Source organism: Papilio machaon, chromosome 17 (genome assembly GCF_912999745.1).
Source record: "Papilio machaon chromosome 17, ilPapMach1.1, whole genome shotgun sequence".
In the NCBI taxonomy this organism is placed as follows: domain Eukaryota; kingdom Metazoa; phylum Arthropoda; class Insecta; order Lepidoptera; family Papilionidae; genus Papilio; species Papilio machaon.
In genome coordinates, this window is record NC_060002.1 from 2,212,652 (window position 1) to 2,229,821 (window position 17,170).

A 17,170-nucleotide genomic window follows, 5' to 3' on the forward strand; every position below is an offset into this window, starting at 1 on the left:
TAATAAAAATAGTTATAATAAAGATGGTGGTTTTATTTTCGTTCCACTTTTCTAATGTATTTTATTAGACTTCGTAATAAGCGAAAAAAAAATATTTTTTACTCACATCCTAGGGAATTAAATCTTATACTTGCAACACCAATTTGCGAAATGTCTAAATTGACATTTCGTGGCTGAAAACTTTGCGTGCGTCAATTTATTAAACTTTTTAAATTGATTTTACTTCTAAATAATTTTCAATTTATTTGTTTTGGTTTAATTATTTATTTTTTTAATTAAATACAAGCTAAGTACAATGTCTCGTGTTCTAGTCGGAGTAAAAAGAGTTATCGATTACGCGGTCAAAGTAAGTCAAAAGTACAAAGGTTATTCAAGTCTCAAGATCATTAAATTTTTAACCAACTAATTGATAACGATAAAATAATTTCATCATAAATTTTAAAAAATTTTGCTATTACTACTATTCTAATTCTAATAACACAATACAAACCGCAACTAATTTTCGTAAAACCTTAGTGATTTATTTTTATAAAACTATTCCAAAGTTTTATAGAACATCGAAACCTTTTTTATTTTAATCGAAAGAACTATTGAAAATATGATATTATTATATAGAATACAACACTTGTTTTATTCATGAGAAAAAAAATAGATTAAGATGTAATGAGATGAAAATTTCAACTTTCACATAGATACGAGTGAAGCCAGATAAATCTGGCGTGGTGACAGATGGAGTTAAACACTCCATGAACCCATTTGATGAGATTGCTGTAGAAGAGGCAGTTAGAATGAAAGAAAAGAAACTGGCCAGTGAAGTTATTGCAGTTTCTTGTGGACCAGCCCAGTCACAGGTGCATTTATTTTTTTATATTTATAAGGTGCAAACATGTTATCTGGAGTTATTTGACCACTACCCATAGGCATTAGCAATATAACTAGCAGATATTGGGTCTCGTCATAGAAAAGAGAAAATAAGGTTAATTTAAAATAGAGCTTTACTATCCGGAAGTCCTAAATATTCAATAACTATTTAAGATTTAAAAGTTACTCGGATATTATTTATTTGTAGGCTGATTACAATTTTAGTGATGTTTTAACAATGAAATGATAAGAAATATTAATTAAATATTTCCTACAAAATTATTAAAACTATTTAGGAAACTTTGAGGACTGCTCTGGCAATGGGGGCTGACCGAGCCATCCATGTGGAAGTGGCAGGAGCTGAATATGAAACCATGCAGCCCATACATGTGGCTAAGATCTTAGCTAAACTATCAAAGGATGAGAAAGCGGATATTGTGATTGTTGGAAAACAGGTATACAACTTAATTGTTCTTTTTGTAATAATTGTTAAAAAATTTTAAGTTTATATTGCTATGAAGTATAGACCCACTATAAAGTTTAGTAATTTAATAATTACCTAAGCAGTGCTTTAGTATAGATTTCTCATACTTAATATATACGAAGGGTCTCTCTTAATAAATATTTAATGATTCTGAGTATGGTAGAGGCTTATCTTTAAATGAATTGTTGAATAAATTTTTGTTATTGTAATGTTCAGGCTATTGATGATGACTCCAATCAAACGGCTCAAATGACTGCAGCTCTTTTGGACTGGCCTCAAGGAACTTTTGCCTCCAAGGTTGGTCTAATTACAGACTATTTATTTTATGGCACTGATAACCTCAGCTTACAGAGCGTTTTTATCAATGTGATTTGAATTATATTTATATAATGATAGTGATGAATTGAAATTTGTGTGCTTTTTACATAAGGAATGTGTTTATCTAATGTAGTTTTACTAGTATATTAATAATATTCAAGGTGAAATATTTACTTGTTACAATTTTTATATTTACCTGATACATTCTAAGTTTGATTTATAGTGAACATTTTGAAACTTTTTTAAGTTGCTAGGGAAACCAAGCCAACTCTTGCTAAACCTGAATAATAATGTATTACTAAGTACTTCTATAATTTACATCTCTTACAGTGGATTTCTGAAACCAAAATCTTGATTTAAAATATATTCTCTGTTTTATCAAAGACTAGCTTTTGCCCGCGACTCCGTCCGCGCGGAATAAAAAAAATGCACACAAGATAAAAAAGTTCCTATGCCCGTTTCCTGGTTCTAAGCTACCTGCCCACCAATTTTCAGTCAAATAGTGTAACTAACACAACTTTCTTTTATATATAGATAGATAATGACAGAAATTACGATATGTTTTATACAAAGATTTTGGTCTCGGAAACCAACGGTTAAGTATACATTATATTGCTTTTTGTCTTTCAGGTGGAAAAAACTGATGCTGGTTTGACGGTAACTCGTGAGATTGACGGTGGCTTGGAGACAATCAAGACCAAAGTCCCAGTAGTGATAAGTGCGGATTTACGACTCAATGAACCACGTTATGCCACCTTACCTAATATTATGGTAAGACAGCTTATAAAAGAAAATATTACTGTGTGAAAAATTTGGTTAACATCCTTATTGGTACAGTTAAAGATGTTTATTGCAATTCAGATTTGATGAAATCTTAATATTTGACTCTCAAAGAGTAATTAAATAGACAATTTGTCAGAACAACATAATAAAACTTGACATGCGGGCAACATATTTTTAGGTTTTTTGCAGTCCTAAAGCGCGAGTCCCGTAAAAATACGTACTCAGTCGATTTATATTGGACAAATCTACGAAATACGAACATTATATGAGTGTTGTTTACGTTGCTAGGCAACGCTTTGCATTTTTTCTTTCCACAAGTTCTAATTGTCGATTTACTCAGTCTTTCACTGAGTTATTTCGTCTTCAATAGAATTCATAACTCCAGAGTGTATAAGCTGTGTTTTGCCAATTTGAAGCTAGTTTATTTTTTGTTACTGAATGCAAAATTGATAAAATGAGCGTTGTGTAATTCCGAGGCAAAGTATGCCCGCATGCTTCCAATCCCAAAAAGACACAAGTGTGCGCCATTACCGCTAAAAAACAACCCTTTGTCGTAAATCTTCGTTTTGAGGGCACTCCCCTGGTTGCCTCAGCCAGTATCGGTATTCTCGGCGTTGACATATCGAGTGACGTTCAGTTTCGCGGTCACTTGGAAGACAAGGCAAAGCTGGCCTCCAAAAAGCTGGGTGTGCTCAGTAGGGCGAAACAGTATTTCCAGCCGGGCCACCGCCTACAACTGTACAAGGCGCAAGTTCGGCCCCACATGGAATACTGCTCGCATCTCTGGGCGGGAGCACCCCAATACCAGCTTCTTCCATTTGACCGCATACAACGGAGAACGACTCGTCAACGACCGAGCTCTTACCGATCGGCTTGATACTCTGGCCTTGCGGAGGGACGTCAGTTCCCTCTGCATTTTTTATCGTTTATACCACGGGGAGTGTTCCGAAGAACTGTTTGGAACGATTCCTGCCGCCGAGTTTCGTCATCGGACGACCCGACAGACCGCCAGGTACCATCCATACCATCTGGACGGCTGGCATTCCACAACAGTGCGGTTCTCGCGAAATTTCTTGCCGCGCACGGCCGCGTTGTGGAATGGTCTGTCCTCGGCGGTATTTCCAAACCACTACGACTTAGGGTCCTTCAAGAAGTGAGCGTATCACCATCTCAAAGGCCGGCAACGCATTTGCGATCCCTCTGGTATTGCAGATGTCCATGGGCGTTGATGAACACCTTGGTGTTCCCGCTGCTCGTTTGCCCCCTTCTCTTATATAAAAAAAAAAAAAAATGCTAAGTGTTGACATGCCAAATTTTAGAACTAACAGTCACAGTTCTCTGTGCAATATTCAATCTTACGGAAGTTAATTTAATATTTAACTCTAAATTGTTGTAATATTTTTTTTTTCTAGAAAGCAAAAAAGAAGCCATTGAAAAAATTAACAGCAAAGGATTTAGGAGTTGATTTAGCACCTAGAATCAAAGTGATCAGTGTAGAAGATCCTCCGGTGAGGCAAGCTGGTTCTATAGTACCCGACGTTGACACTCTCGTAGCTAAACTGAAGGAGGGAGGACATGTGTAAAAAAATTATCAAACAAAAACATTACCTTTATTGTGGTTTTTTAAATTTTTACTCTGTACAAAATTTTATATGAATTTATAAAGTTTGTAGTCAATTGAAAATTAGAATAAACATTGTTATATTAAATAAATTTATTTTAAAACACAACTTTAGCAATATATTGTAGTATAATAAAGTCTGCCGAAAATAAATATATTTAAAATTGTAGTCTATTGAGGTTTTTTTGACAAATTACATACCTTAGTTATAATTACTTTTTTTTTACATCAACTGTGTGAATCTTAATTATATCAATATTTACAAATAAATGTATTATTTTGACAACATGTTGTCTCTGGTTTTTCAAAGAGAATATGAGGGACATGTGCCAATACAAGTACTAAGACAATCTAAAACCACAAATGAAACCAATTTACAAACATTTTACAAACGCTATAGTACAAACATAAAAAAGTCAAAACTTAACATAAGTTATGGCAGAAAGTTTTTTAAGAAGCAATCTAAATCTTTTAAGTGTCTAATATCTAGTTATGAGATATGAAAATAATCCTAAAAACTACAACAGTCTCAACAATTGATGGAATGAAAGACTACATGTCTATCAATATATTTATTAAGTATTTAAAACAAGCCTTCTCCGCTGTAAGGCTCGTACCACACTATTTTACCTTCAAGACAACCGGTGACGAGGAGATGGTGGCGGGGACTGAACTTGGAGCTGACGACCAGGTCCTGGTGGATGCCGAGGCTCTGGCCGACCTCCACCAGCGGTGTGGGGCCGCGGAAGTCTTGCACACAGTGAGACAGCTCGCTGCAGTCTTTGTTCAGCGCTAGTAAATGCATACCACGACCAAACGGAGAACAGACTAATCTACCGTCTGAGGAAAAGCACAGCTCCTGTGGTTGAAAATTAATAAATTTACAATATTATAAATTAAAAAAACAAATAGTATAGTTTGAGAAAATAAAAATAAGGAATAGAAAAAAAATGCACATTTGAGATTAAAATTCGTAAATTCTATTTTAATAAAATATTTAATATACTTTCTCTAGCATTACTAAACCAAAATTGCATAAGTCACAATTACTTTACAGCTAGCTATCGCCCGCGACTCCGTCCGCACAGAATTAAAAAAGAATTTAGTATCCTATCTATGCCAAATTTCAGCAAGATCCATGCAGTAATTTTAGAGATACATTGTTAACAAATATCCATACATTCGCTTTTAAAATAAACTCAAAATATATTAATGGCCGCGATGTTTATGCCAGTGTTGGATTAAAATATCATAAAAGTGTAATAAATACCTTAATAAAGCCTCTGCCTTCGTTAGTCTCCTCAATGTAATAAAGCAGACGTTGCCTGTTCTGTCGTATGTAGTGTTTGGTGGCCTCTTCCTCCGCACTCGTATCTCCATACCTGCCAGCCGGCGTCTGTCCTGACGTGGACGGTGTTGTGCTGCATAATAAAATATACAAATTGTATAAATCTTTTCAAATATCTTGGCGGCTCAAGATCATGCGCACATTGCGTAGTGCCCTGCTTCTGTATCACGCTACGCTCCAACACACTAAGATGAAAAAAGTATCGGTGGATCAGTTTTACTTTGGATTTGTATTTCACACAAATTAATGTTAGCATTCAAAGTGTTAATCTAATATATAAAATTCTCGTGTCACGGGGTTCGAACTTGAACTCCTCCGAAGCGGCTTGACCGATTCTCATGAAATTTTGTGAGCGTATTCATTCATGAGGTCTGAGAATCGGCCAACATCTATTTTTCATAACCCCCCCCCCCCATTTAGTTTTTTTTTAACTGCGCGCGGACGGAGTCGCGGCGACAGCTAGTGTATTTAAATAGCGATGTCCAGACAAACCTATCACTAGTGGTGGGGGGCAGAAGTCGTGGCGCGGAGCGAGAGCGTGCGAGTGAGGCGGGCGGCGCGATGCCAGTCGCGAACCCCATGATGCGCTGCATGTTGAAGTTACGACCCATCTGACCCCTGACATGACAATCAACTTACTAATATTATAAATGCGAATGATTGGATGTATGTATGGATGTTTGTTTGAAAGTATCTCCAGAACGGCTGCATGGTTTTCGCTGAAATTTGACATAGGTGTAAAACATAGTCTGGAAGAAGACATATACTACTGATTAAGTTACACGGAGACATCTAGTATTAAATGACAGGAATATATTGTGATAAATAAAGATAACTGGCCTAGTGAGAGGCGCTACTATCGCGGTTACTTCTGTCATAAAATATGTAAAATCTACTTAGTCATGGAAATATCACATAAAAGAAAAACATGACCTGACAGCTACAGTATGAAAAGGATCTTATGTCACTTTTTTGACAGTTGACGTGAGGGCGTTAGTGTGCTATCGTGTTTTAATTTGATTTATCCGGGTCAAATAACTTTGTCGGTCTGTAACACATATTAACCATATTACTGTCACACATATTAACCATACTTAGAATTAAATTAGTCGATAACTCGGCAGTTATACAGCGGGGAGTCCCCGCATACGGGCTAACGACTAATTAAATGATTAGTCGATATAAAGCACACGTTGTGCGTGGACTTAGTTGTAAGTAAGTAAGCACTATCGCCAAACATGCTGGGGTTAACTACTAATGAAAATAGTTCTCGCATTCGAGCGCTATATACATAACGACCGAATTATCAACTAATGTAACTACGCCTTTAGCCACTATTGAAGATTTCCCGTATTAAATCCATGGTAAAGGACCTAGTAATCACTTAACAACTATTGCGGCAGTCTGTCCTATAGAAACGCATAAATATAGTAAATATGAAGATTTAGATTACATTTGAAATATTAAGAATACAGAAAACCAAGCATTTTCTAGTACGGTCAAAAGAAGTGTGCCATTTATTAAAGTTCATAATTTCTGCCTATCCCTCCGTATTACGAGCGTGAAGCAATAAGCATATTATGCCATACGAGCTTACCTTACATACATTTCTTGAACTATTCTGTGCTGTTTGATTGTTATTGACGCCTCCCATACATCATTTTGTATACTGGGAACACCCTAAAAAGAATGAGTAGTGGAATTTATATAAAAATTTCTTTCTAAAAAATAAACCAGTCGAGGGTTTATTTTTTAGCCGTCGAGGGTTTTTAAAGAAAGATATTTTACCATTGGAAGCTTGTAATTATTTACTGTCTACATTTATAAAGGATTGCTAATTCTACATCTTTGACAGTAGTAATAAAGTCTTAAAATTAAAAACAAAATTGAAAACAAAAAATAACAAAATATGGCGATATTAAGAAAATGCATTTAACGCGCTACAGTCAATTTTTCAACAAAACTACAATCAATCAAATTATTAACAAACATTAATAGTTCATTGATCCCCATTGATAACAAAAGAAAGGGTCGTCCACATTTAAGGTGGTGCGACGATATAATAAAAATTGCTGGGACGGCTGGACCAGACTAACATCGCCAGGAAGATATGGAAGAATCTGGAGGAGGCTTTCACCGCTCTAGGCGGCCCTTACACAGAAGATCAAGGAGAAAACTCACACTAACCATACTAATTTTAAATATAATAAGTTTAGCATATACGGAAACTAACAAAACAAAATAGAAATAGTTTATTGTTCGCAAAATTATGTTTAATAATATATAATTATAACATGTAACTTGTGCTAAGGGAAAATAAAGCTATCTTTATCTTTTAATAGTTCATTGAAAGGTGGGATAAGAAAGCAAGTAGTGTGGCAAAGTTTTTGACTAATATTATGAAGGCTCACCCGTCCCAGCCTAGCGTTGGTGGCGGCGGCGGCAGCGGCGGGCTGCGCGGGCTCGCCGTCCCCCTCGCCCCGCGCACTCCCTCCGGACTCCGAGTCCGACTCCTCGCCCTCAACCTCTCTCTCATTGCCACCTTCCCCCCTTTAAGTCATAATATATAGGTCATACGTCAATGGCGCTGCGCAGATGATATTGACCAGCCAAGATATTTGAAAAGACGTATACCATACCAAACAATTTTATTTAAAACTATTGCTGAACTGAGCGACGGCTGAAAGTGACTCTCAAGCGGACAGTTCAGTAGTACAGAACTATTTAAATGCGTAATCCAGATAGATAGGCAGAGATTACGTATTCAGTCGTACCTCGATAAGCGAGAGAGATAAACCTCTATAAGCGAGAGTCATCCGATTCCGACAGACCACTTTCATGAGCGAGAAACTCAGGCTAAAGAGAAAACTCTATCAGAGAGAAAAATATCGCGGTCTTGGACTCGCGCTTATCCAGGATCGACTGTATAGAAGTCTTGGCACACCTCTGTCACTTCTTCTACGTCTCATCGGTTACATTATTAATTATGTTAGGGGCATTATAACAAAACACACACATTAGCATATAGAAATCCGTTTATCAGTGTTTAATTTCATAGTGTAAACGCAAAGATAAAGTTCATGTATAGCTAGGCAATTTTAGTAACATTATCTGCACATATTTGTATATTATGTATATAGTAAGTACTAACCTTGAGTTTGAGTTGCGCTGGCGCAGCATTCTGAAGTTCATGTGCCTGGCGAGCCTGCGGGCGCGAGCGGGAGGTGTGCGGCGCGGTGAGGGGGGCGAGGGCGCGGGGACGGGCACGTTGGCTGACGTCAGCGCAGGCGCCGGCAACAGCGAGGGCGTTGGCGATGGCGGAGAACGCGTCTCCGTATCCAAAGTCGACTTGTCTGAACTATCAGTCGGCTGGATGTCGTGGATGCACGACCACTACAGAATGTCAAAATTTATTGACAAAATGTCAATTTCTTAATGGTAAAGAGTGTGAACTGTGTGACATTCGAACCTAAATTAAGACTAATTGTAAGTCAGTTTACGGAATTTGTGCTAAAAAAATAATAATTTCAACCTACCTCCGAACGATCACCGTGGCTGATATTTCTGCTTAAAGCACACCAGCCTTGAGGATGTATCTGAAAAAACGAAATTAATAACAGTGAATATACTTTTAAAGCTCAAAATAACAAATGTATGAATGTTTTTCATAATTAAACAGTTTAAAGTCATTTGTGAGTATCTTTTACGGAGCCTTGGTTGTAAATACCTGTAGGGCACTGACGACCTTCGCATCGTTACCCTCGGGGAAATCACAGACGAGCTCGACGCGGTTCTCGCGGCGCTCTTCGTCAAACAAGTGGTCGTACATCGCCGCTATCGGGATCAACTGGTGGCTCATTTGCATCAGCCTGTATAAGTTGGGCTAGAAGAGACATTATTACATCAATTATATTTTATTTAATCCTTACTAATCCTTACTAATATTATAAATGCGAAAGTAACTCTGTCTGCCTGTCTGTCTGTCTCGCTTTCACGCAAAAACTACTGAACCGATTTAAATGAAATTTTGTACACAGATAGTCTAGAGCCTGAGGATGCACATAGGCTACATTTTAACGCGAAAAAGGGGTTGCAAGGGGTTGAAAGTGGGGTGAAATTTTGTATAGAATTATTGTTATTTTCACAGATTGAAGCTTGAAACTTATTTTCAAGGCTGCTAATTTGATATAGATAAATACGAAATATAAATTTTTGTAAAAATTTTACCCCCAAGGGTGCAAAATAATAATAGGGGATGAAATTTTGTTTGGCAATATGTTCGGTTTTGGTGAATGTTTTGTTTTGATATGCTTTGCTGTAACCCTTACCAATATTTAGTCTAGAGCCTGAGTAAGGACATAAGACTACATTTTAACGCGAAAACTGGGTTGTAAGGGGTTGAAAGTGGGGGTGAAATTTTGTATGGAATTATCGTCATTTTTGCCGTTTGAAGCTTGAAACTTATTTTTAAGGTTGCTAATTTGATATCAATAAATATGAAATTACATTTTCGTAAAATATTTACCCCCAAGGGTGCTAAATAACAATAGGGGATGAAATTTTGTTTAGCAATATGTGAGGTTTTGGTGAATGTTTTGTTTAATAAGTTTTGCTGTTACCCTTACCAATATTTAGTCTAGAGCCTGAGGAAGGACAAAGGCTACTTTTTAACGCAGGAAAAGCGTTGTAAGGGGTTGAAAGTGGGGGTGGAAAATTTAATGTAAGTGTCGTCATTTTTATAGTTAGAAGTTTGAAACTTATTTTTTAGGCTGCTGATTTGATATAAATAAATTGACATTTGAAGTTTGTAAGAGTTTTACCCTCAAGGCTGCAATATTACAAAAGGGAATAGGGGATGAAAGTTTGTATGGGAATATACGATTTTATGTGAATATTTTGTAAGTTTAATATGTTTTGTTGTAATTTTTAATAAGTTTAAGTAAAATACCACAACAACAAAATTCATGCCAGTAACCCAGAAGGGTAGGCAGAGAACCAGGACCAGACATTTGGCGCGGTCCTGGCACACCTGTCTCTATGTTAAGTAAAATAATTAGTCTAAAAAAAATTCTATCCGAAGACAGAATTTCACGCGGATGAAGTCGCGGGCACAGCTAGTATTATATAATTTATTATATAATTTGGGACATAAATACAAATTGATAGAAAATAGCATGCATGTTTCAATTTGGTAGCTGTTTTGTCAATTTATAATTGACTAGCTATCGCCCGTGACTCCGTTCGCGCGGAATTAAAAAAAAACATTTTTAGTAGCCTATGTGCTGTTCCAGACTATGTTCTACATCTATGCCAAATTTCATCAAAATCTTTTGAGCGGTTATAAAAATACCTTCTAACAAAAATTCATCCATCTAAAATTTCTCATTTGAATTATTAGTAAGAAGTGTGAAAAACATCATGGCGGAAGTAAACAAACTTTTAGGAAAGTTATAGTATGTAATACATAAATAATCTCAAGAAAAAAAAACAATTTGGTTATTTTGTAGTATTTTGTGCAATTAAAAATGTTATCAGTGAATACAACTTACTTTAAAACCTCGTAGATCATGCGCCAACGTAGATAAGTTCAAATTGTGTATTATGACCAGTAAACCACCAGTAGTACACATGACCATTTGTTTGGCATCAGGTGATAGTCTACATCTCATCAAATCAGACGCATGAAAAACTCTATGATGAACAACATTGCATTCTGTATATGAATTTATATCCCAAGTATATATGCTGCCATCTAATCCAGATGTGACTAGTAATTTGTCTTTAACTGAGAATTCTATATTTTTCACCCAATTAGAATGTCCGATGAGTGAGCAGATTTTTCTTCCTAAATTTCTAATGTCCCATAAAGCTATTGTAGCATCATCAGAACATGTTGCAAACATTCTACTATCTAAAAATCTGAAAATAATTCATCATTAATTATTCTTTGCCAACAACAAACTAACTAGGGTATATAGGAACGGCTAAAACACTCACGTACATATGACCGGTGTCGGCACCGACTAGTTTCGGCCCATTGCTCACACCGCGTCCGCGAAATACCAGTCCCACTCACCTTGATGAAGGGACCCCAATGGGCTCGAAACTAGTAGGTGACACCGGATATATGTACGTGAGTGTTTTAGCCAATCCTATATAAGTTAATGATAATGTCTCACGAAAGTTTGAATAATTTAATAACGAACTAGGGTGATACAGTGACCCGAAGTGGGCCTTGGCCTCCGACAAAAAGTCAAACTAAAACAACTACTACCAAATAAATATTTAATCAATAGAATTAATAATTTTCACAAGCTTTAACTATTTTATAGTGTCAAGAAGATAGGTGTCAAATGGAAGCAATTCTGCGTTTGGTCTGATGATTGTGATGATGGAGGCATAATTTTCGTCTTCTTTCCCTTCTCACCCTTTTCATTTAAGAAAAGGATGGGAAGTGGAAGGGGATGTGAAGGAGGAAGGAATTCATAGGAAGAGGAATATCTTTCCGTGAGTCCCCTCCTCTGTCGATCAGAGGTAGGCAATGAATATGAAATTGCAGATTTTTTGGGCATGGTAGCTTCGCTAATTCGGCGAATTCAGGTGGCCGTTCGCTCATTTGCCACCTCATGAAAAATACCTCAAGAAATTTTTTTCTTTTAGAGTTACAGTTTTAGTACTTACTTAACGCAATTAACACAGTCAGAATGTGCTACATTTACAGAACGAATCCTATAATGTGTGAGAGGGTCAAATATTTGTATTGATCTTTTTTCACATGCTGCCACCAATAAATTCCTGAAAAAAATATTTTTTACAATAAATTAACACATAAAAATATATAAAAAGCTGTATTAGCTTTAATTAATAATTGGAATATTAAAATACAGTTGCACCTGGAAAGCAATAATTCAAAGGAGCACAATATTTTTCATTTTAATTAATGTTTCTCTCTAAATCTCATTTCTCGCTTGTAAAGGACATCCATAGGGACTGGACAATGTCTCGCTTATAGAGGTTTCCAACTTATATATACTGAACTCTATTAAATAAGAGAGTCATATTTATTCTATTATAAAAATATCCATTATTATCCACTGTGTTATATGATATATTACCTCCCTCCTGTAACACAGGTCCATACCCATCTCAGGAGGTAGAGCTCCAATTACATGCAAACTTCTTTGAAGCAATAATTTTACTTTTTTTTTACTTTCTTTTTAGCAGTGGAAACCCACAGTAAAATAATCTTCTTAACTTCCTCTATTATTTTATAGTTAAGGATATGTAAGTTAAAGGATAAACAAAATAAGGAAATCTATTTTTATATCAGGGCCAAACAGTGATTGTTTTAGTTTGTGTTTATATGATTTGATTGACCTTCAACATATTATGCTATAAAAAAATTAAACTTCTGTTCTATTCTTATTTTTCTATGCGTAATCAATTACTAAATGTATTTAAAAAAAATAAAAAACATCACACTTGGAATGCAACCCATTAATATTTGTGTGAAATTATAATTTGGTTATACTAGCGAGTGATATACTGAGAATTTAACTGTTTACCTCTTGAGCTATTGAAATTTGATCTAGAATATTTCATTCACAGGTGGATTACTTTCTCAAGAACAATTATACAGTATATTCTATACTATCAGACAATACAATAAATATGTAATTCTAATAAGAATAGTTGAAATGAATCTTGGGTACTAACTGTGACTGTGTAATGTACAGAAATAAGACCAAAATGCATAACATAAGGCGATTCAAACTTTTCCACTGTTACATATGTGTACATGATTGTTGTCACAACAACACAGGGGGATTCATGAACAAACAATACCTTCAAGTATTTGTAAAAAGATATGAAAAGTGTAAATTGTTAAGTGTAACTCGTTATTTCTTACCCTTCTGGAGAGAACTCGAGGTTAAATACTCCTCCGGTAGGAACATCATTATCTTTTTCATAGTCCCAGGAAGCAATCGGTTTCATACCACAATATAGACTTTTTGACAATGCATTTTCAGCACCAATGGGGGTTGGTAATCCTATTTCTCTCCTTAGTAGTCTGTAAGGACTAAAAGCTGAATTTCTAGACATAAAAGTTGAAGTATAGTTGCTACCCATCGTTATTTATTTATTTACTAATAACTATAAGTTAATGTTATATCTATGTTTCCTTAAGTACTTCACATAACAGGTGAAAATAAATGCAAGTATAACATTATCAATACGTTAGATTTTACATTTTCTTCCTTTGGTAGAAAATTATTAAACGTAAAGATTAAATATAAGAGAAATACACAGATCACATTGCAATTTGGCAATATAATGCGGAAATTTTACCACCGACAAGTAAAAAGTATGACGTATGATTGTGTCATTTCTCCTTCTCTATGAATCCGTGAAACACATCAAAGGTACAGAGGCCTAGCACGAAATTTGCGACAAGCGCCTTGTAAACGCATCGTCATCGTCAATTATGCCAAAATTAATAGATGATGATGTTGTAGAGAGTAACAGTGGTAGATCCCGCAACAACAAATTTGTTGGGTGCACGAATAGGTCGGGTTGACCGTTGCTATACCACGACCACACAGAAACAGGCGTGAAGTGGAAGCAATTTCGCGTTTCGTCTGATGAGTGTGGTACCGGAAGCCTAATTTTAGTCCTCTTTCCCTTCCCACCCTTTTCTTATTAGGAAAGGATGGGAAGGGGAAGTGGATTTGGCGAAAGAGGGGACGCATAGGAAGGAGAAATATCCTCCTTCTGTGCATCTCCTTCTAAGTTCATTTTTTAAGGTAGGCAACGCATCTGCATTTGCGGATGTCTATGGGCAACGGTCGCCTCGCTATTTCGGCGAATCCAGATGGCTGTTTGCCACCTTATGATAAAAAAAAGTAGGAGATTCATGGTGTACTTTACAACGCTACGTCAGGAGCGCCGCAAAAATTTTGTCGAATACGATACGATAGCGATATAGGGCAGGCGGCCGGCCGTAAAAACTTAAGCCAAAACTTTAAGGTTAAAATTTTGTGTGCCGACCCCACGTGAGTGAGAAAAGGCCAGGGAGGTGATGATACGATAGCGATATCGCAATTGTCACAAATATTCGTACTAAGACCCTGCTAGGTAAAATTATGTTTGTCGATTTTGAGCAATTTTGAGAATGATTAAAACCAAAATATTGAAATTACAAAGGGCGCTTAGGGTGCTACTTTATTAGAATATTTTTAAATAGCAAGATTTTGTATCGCTCTTGATTTTCTTTTTAACAAGTGTTCAGCAAGATGTATTTTGCGAAAAATGTCTTATCTGTATCCAAAAAAAACAGATCGACAGTGACAGTGACTGACAGGTGACAATGAAATTAATTTTCAAATGCAATCAACAACGTTTTATCAAGTGTGCTTGCTGTTATAATAACATTTTAATATGAAATAATAACTTATCAAGAAAACATTGTGGACGTCATATTAATATAATTATGAGTGACATATCAGTATTGTCAGACTTAGAAAATAGTTATAACATAATGAATAATTTGTCTAAAGAAAATATAAAAAAACATGACATAAGTATTTCCGATCAATTAGCAGATTTTGAAAAATTACGCATATCTGCTCTAACAAAAGCTGCTGAAATTAGTCCTTTGGTCAAGGAAGTAACAATCGGTCCCAAGAGTCCTTTGAAAAATATGACGACAAAAGAAAACAAGCCCGTTAATAAGGATGATAACGATTTAAATTTGCTAGAAGATAAAATTGGTGAGGATCTCCGTTATACACTTATGTTGAAGGAGTACGAATCAAAATTATTGGAGTCTTCAGAGGAGTTGTTTAAAAATTTGATAGAAAAAATGATAGCAAAACACACTGAGAGTATGAGAACATTCTGGAAGAAACAGAGTGAAGAAAGCGAACGGAAAGCTTTAGAAATGCGTGCGAAAAGGTTACAGATGGTGAAGCAGTTGCAGGAAAATGACAATTTGTCTGTATTAGACAAAGCTAAACTAGATGAGAAAAACTGCCAAATTATAAACAAGTCTACTATTGAAAACATGAACCGAATATTGGAAGAACAAAACAAAGCAGCCAGCAGATTTGCTGGTATTACAGATAGTCGTACAAAAGTCTGTATCTGTTATAATGATATTTGTAATATATTAAACTCTGAACCTCATGCAAAGACTATATATGACAAATATGTAACATCTATCAATGCAATAATTGGAAATGTAAATGCAATAATGGATCTTTGTAAATCTGGTATTATTACTGACAAAGAAGTTAAACAGGCAGAAATATTATCTGTAAATATTGAAAACATACAAAGAAAGATATTGGAGGATTTGAATGAAATTAAACAGAAGGAGGAGGAGGCTAAAAAGAAAGAAATTGAGGAGCAAAGAATTCAAAAAGAAAATGAGATTAAAAAATCAATAAATGAGAATATAGAAAAAACAGACACAACAATTGAACAACCCAAGAAAACAATACCAATGTTTTACTCTTCCAAAAATTATGCTTATTTTGTTGAATTACGAGACTTTTTAAATGCATACGAGAGCACCTATAAGGATCTGTTAGAAAATACAAACTTAAAAAAATTCCGATTTGATTGCCAGAAGGCTGTTAATACACCAGTGAATGCTTTGTCTTCAGTAAGTGGTGCACACATAAGAGATAAATTTGATAAATTATACAAATTACTGAGAGGTGAGCGGGTGCAGGTTTTGGATACTTATGTACAAGCTACACAGCATCCACAAGGATTGAATTATTGTACTGCTTTATTAGCTAAAAAGATAGTAAGACAAGGAGATCTATTAGTATCAAGTAATCCTGAGGCAGCTTTTCCACTTGCAGCAGTTGCTGTAGCACTATGGTCACAATTTCCAGAGTTTGGAAAACTTCTAGAAGCTAATTTCCATAGACAGTGCCCTTACTTGGTACCAATGTTATTGCCACAAAAACAAGGACAAACTGATAAAGAATTCTATATATCAAGAGGTTATTCCTACAATGAGGATGGTGCTGTTGAGAAACAAGATAAGTTTTTGAAAAGAATGTCTGGCATATTTCAGCTTTGTTGTGCTATTTGGATCGCAAAGATGCCTAAATTTGTTAACACTCCTAATCCTCATGGCTTAAGTCATGGTTGGAAATGGCTTGCCTCTTTTATCAACCTAAAACCAGAACCCGACATCTGTGCAACACTTCTTCATGATTTCTTCTCTGTCTGTGGTTCTGAATTTTATAGGAATTACAAAAAACAATTTGTTAAAATCATTAAATTGATTAGTTCCGACTACCTTAAAATTCTAGAGAACATAGATGAAGGTGGTCCAAAGACAAGATTGGAAGTGTATTTACAAAATGTTTTAAAAACTGGCCAAGTACCGCCACCTAGCGGTCTTTTGCCTCCCAATACTTGGTAGCTTTTAAGTGCAAATGAAATTTGATATGTAAGAAAAAAAAGTGCAGAATTTGAAACAATCAAGTAAAATGATTTTTATGCATGGTCTAAGTACCTATTTAATTTATGAAATGTAAATAAAGGTACTAAAATAGTTGGATGATTGATTTGTTGTAATAAATTTTGATGAATCTAAAAAGTTGTTGTTTTTTTTAACAATGATGATTAATTTTGATTGCAATGACAATATGCTATTTTTTATCTCTATTCCAATATACTGTAAGTTTACACTAAAAATCATTCTGGGAGATTCTATTAACTCACACCAACTGCT

General features: G+C 35.5%; 3 protein-coding genes across 4 annotated transcripts; 2 read left to right on the forward strand and 1 right to left on the reverse strand.

Annotated features, from left to right (window-relative positions):
* The first annotated feature begins 210 nt into the window (after positions 1-210).
* On the forward strand, positions 211-4,086 carry LOC106712059 (electron transfer flavoprotein subunit beta). The gene is made up of 6 exons (XM_014504503.2): positions 211-346; positions 693-851; positions 1,158-1,316; positions 1,562-1,642; positions 2,294-2,434; positions 3,859-4,086. The coding sequence occupies exons 1-6, from the start codon at positions 296-298 to the stop codon at positions 4,027-4,029; spliced, it is 762 nt and encodes a 253-aa protein (XP_014359989.1). The 5' UTR covers positions 211-295; the 3' UTR covers positions 4,030-4,086.
* A 434-nt stretch (positions 4,087-4,520) lies between these two features.
* LOC106712051 (DDB1- and CUL4-associated factor 10) lies at positions 4,521-13,668 on the reverse strand. Of its 2 annotated transcripts, XM_045681819.1 has the most exons (11): positions 13,325-13,668; positions 12,097-12,210; positions 10,965-11,334; positions 9,143-9,298; positions 8,952-9,011; positions 8,567-8,808; positions 7,827-7,965; positions 7,013-7,095; positions 5,908-6,033; positions 5,338-5,488; positions 4,521-4,926 (listed from the first exon to the last, which is right to left on the reverse strand). In XM_045681819.1, exons 1-11 carry the CDS (start codon positions 13,543-13,545, stop codon positions 4,651-4,653), a joined length of 1,938 nt encoding a protein of 645 aa, XP_045537775.1. In that variant the 5' UTR covers positions 13,546-13,668; the 3' UTR covers positions 4,521-4,650. The 2 variants fall into 2 exon arrangements, with proteins under 2 accessions (XP_045537775.1, XP_045537776.1); XM_045681820.1 differs by lacking the exons at positions 7,013-7,095; positions 7,827-7,965.
* A 1,192-nt stretch (positions 13,669-14,860) lies between these two features.
* LOC106712052 (mRNA export factor Gle1) lies at positions 14,861-16,927 on the forward strand. The gene has a single exon (XM_014504496.2). It carries the CDS (start codon positions 14,906-14,908, stop codon positions 16,856-16,858), a length of 1,953 nt encoding a protein of 650 aa, XP_014359982.2. The 5' UTR covers positions 14,861-14,905; the 3' UTR covers positions 16,859-16,927.
* The last annotated feature ends 243 nt before the right edge of the window (positions 16,928-17,170 follow it).

Excerpts from the sequence above, each read along its gene's own strand:
- LOC106712059 (XM_014504503.2), top strand. The coding sequence starts at position 296 with ATGTCTCGTGTTCTAGTCGGAGTAAAAAGAGTTATCGATTACGCGGTC. Across the intron at positions 347-692 it reads TTATCGATTACGCGGTCAAA|ATACGAGTGAAGCCAGATAA; the intron begins GTAAGTCAAAAG and ends ACTTTCACATAG. Across the intron at positions 1,643-2,293 it reads AAGGAACTTTTGCCTCCAAG|GTGGAAAAAACTGATGCTGG; the intron begins GTTGGTCTAATT and ends TTTGTCTTTCAG.
- LOC106712051 (XM_045681819.1), bottom strand. The coding sequence starts at position 13,545 with ATGGGTAGCAACTATACTTCAACTTTTATGTCTAGAAATTCAGCTTTT. Across the intron at positions 8,809-8,951 it reads GCCACGGTGATCGTTCGGAG|TGGTCGTGCATCCACGACAT; the intron begins GTAGGTTGAAAT and ends GACATTCTGTAG. Across the intron at positions 5,489-5,907 it reads CCCCCCACCACTAGTGATAG|CACAACACCGTCCACGTCAG; the intron begins GTTTGTCTGGAC and ends TTTATTATGCAG.
- LOC106712052 (XM_014504496.2), top strand. The coding sequence starts at position 14,906 with ATGAGTGACATATCAGTATTGTCAGACTTAGAAAATAGTTATAACATA.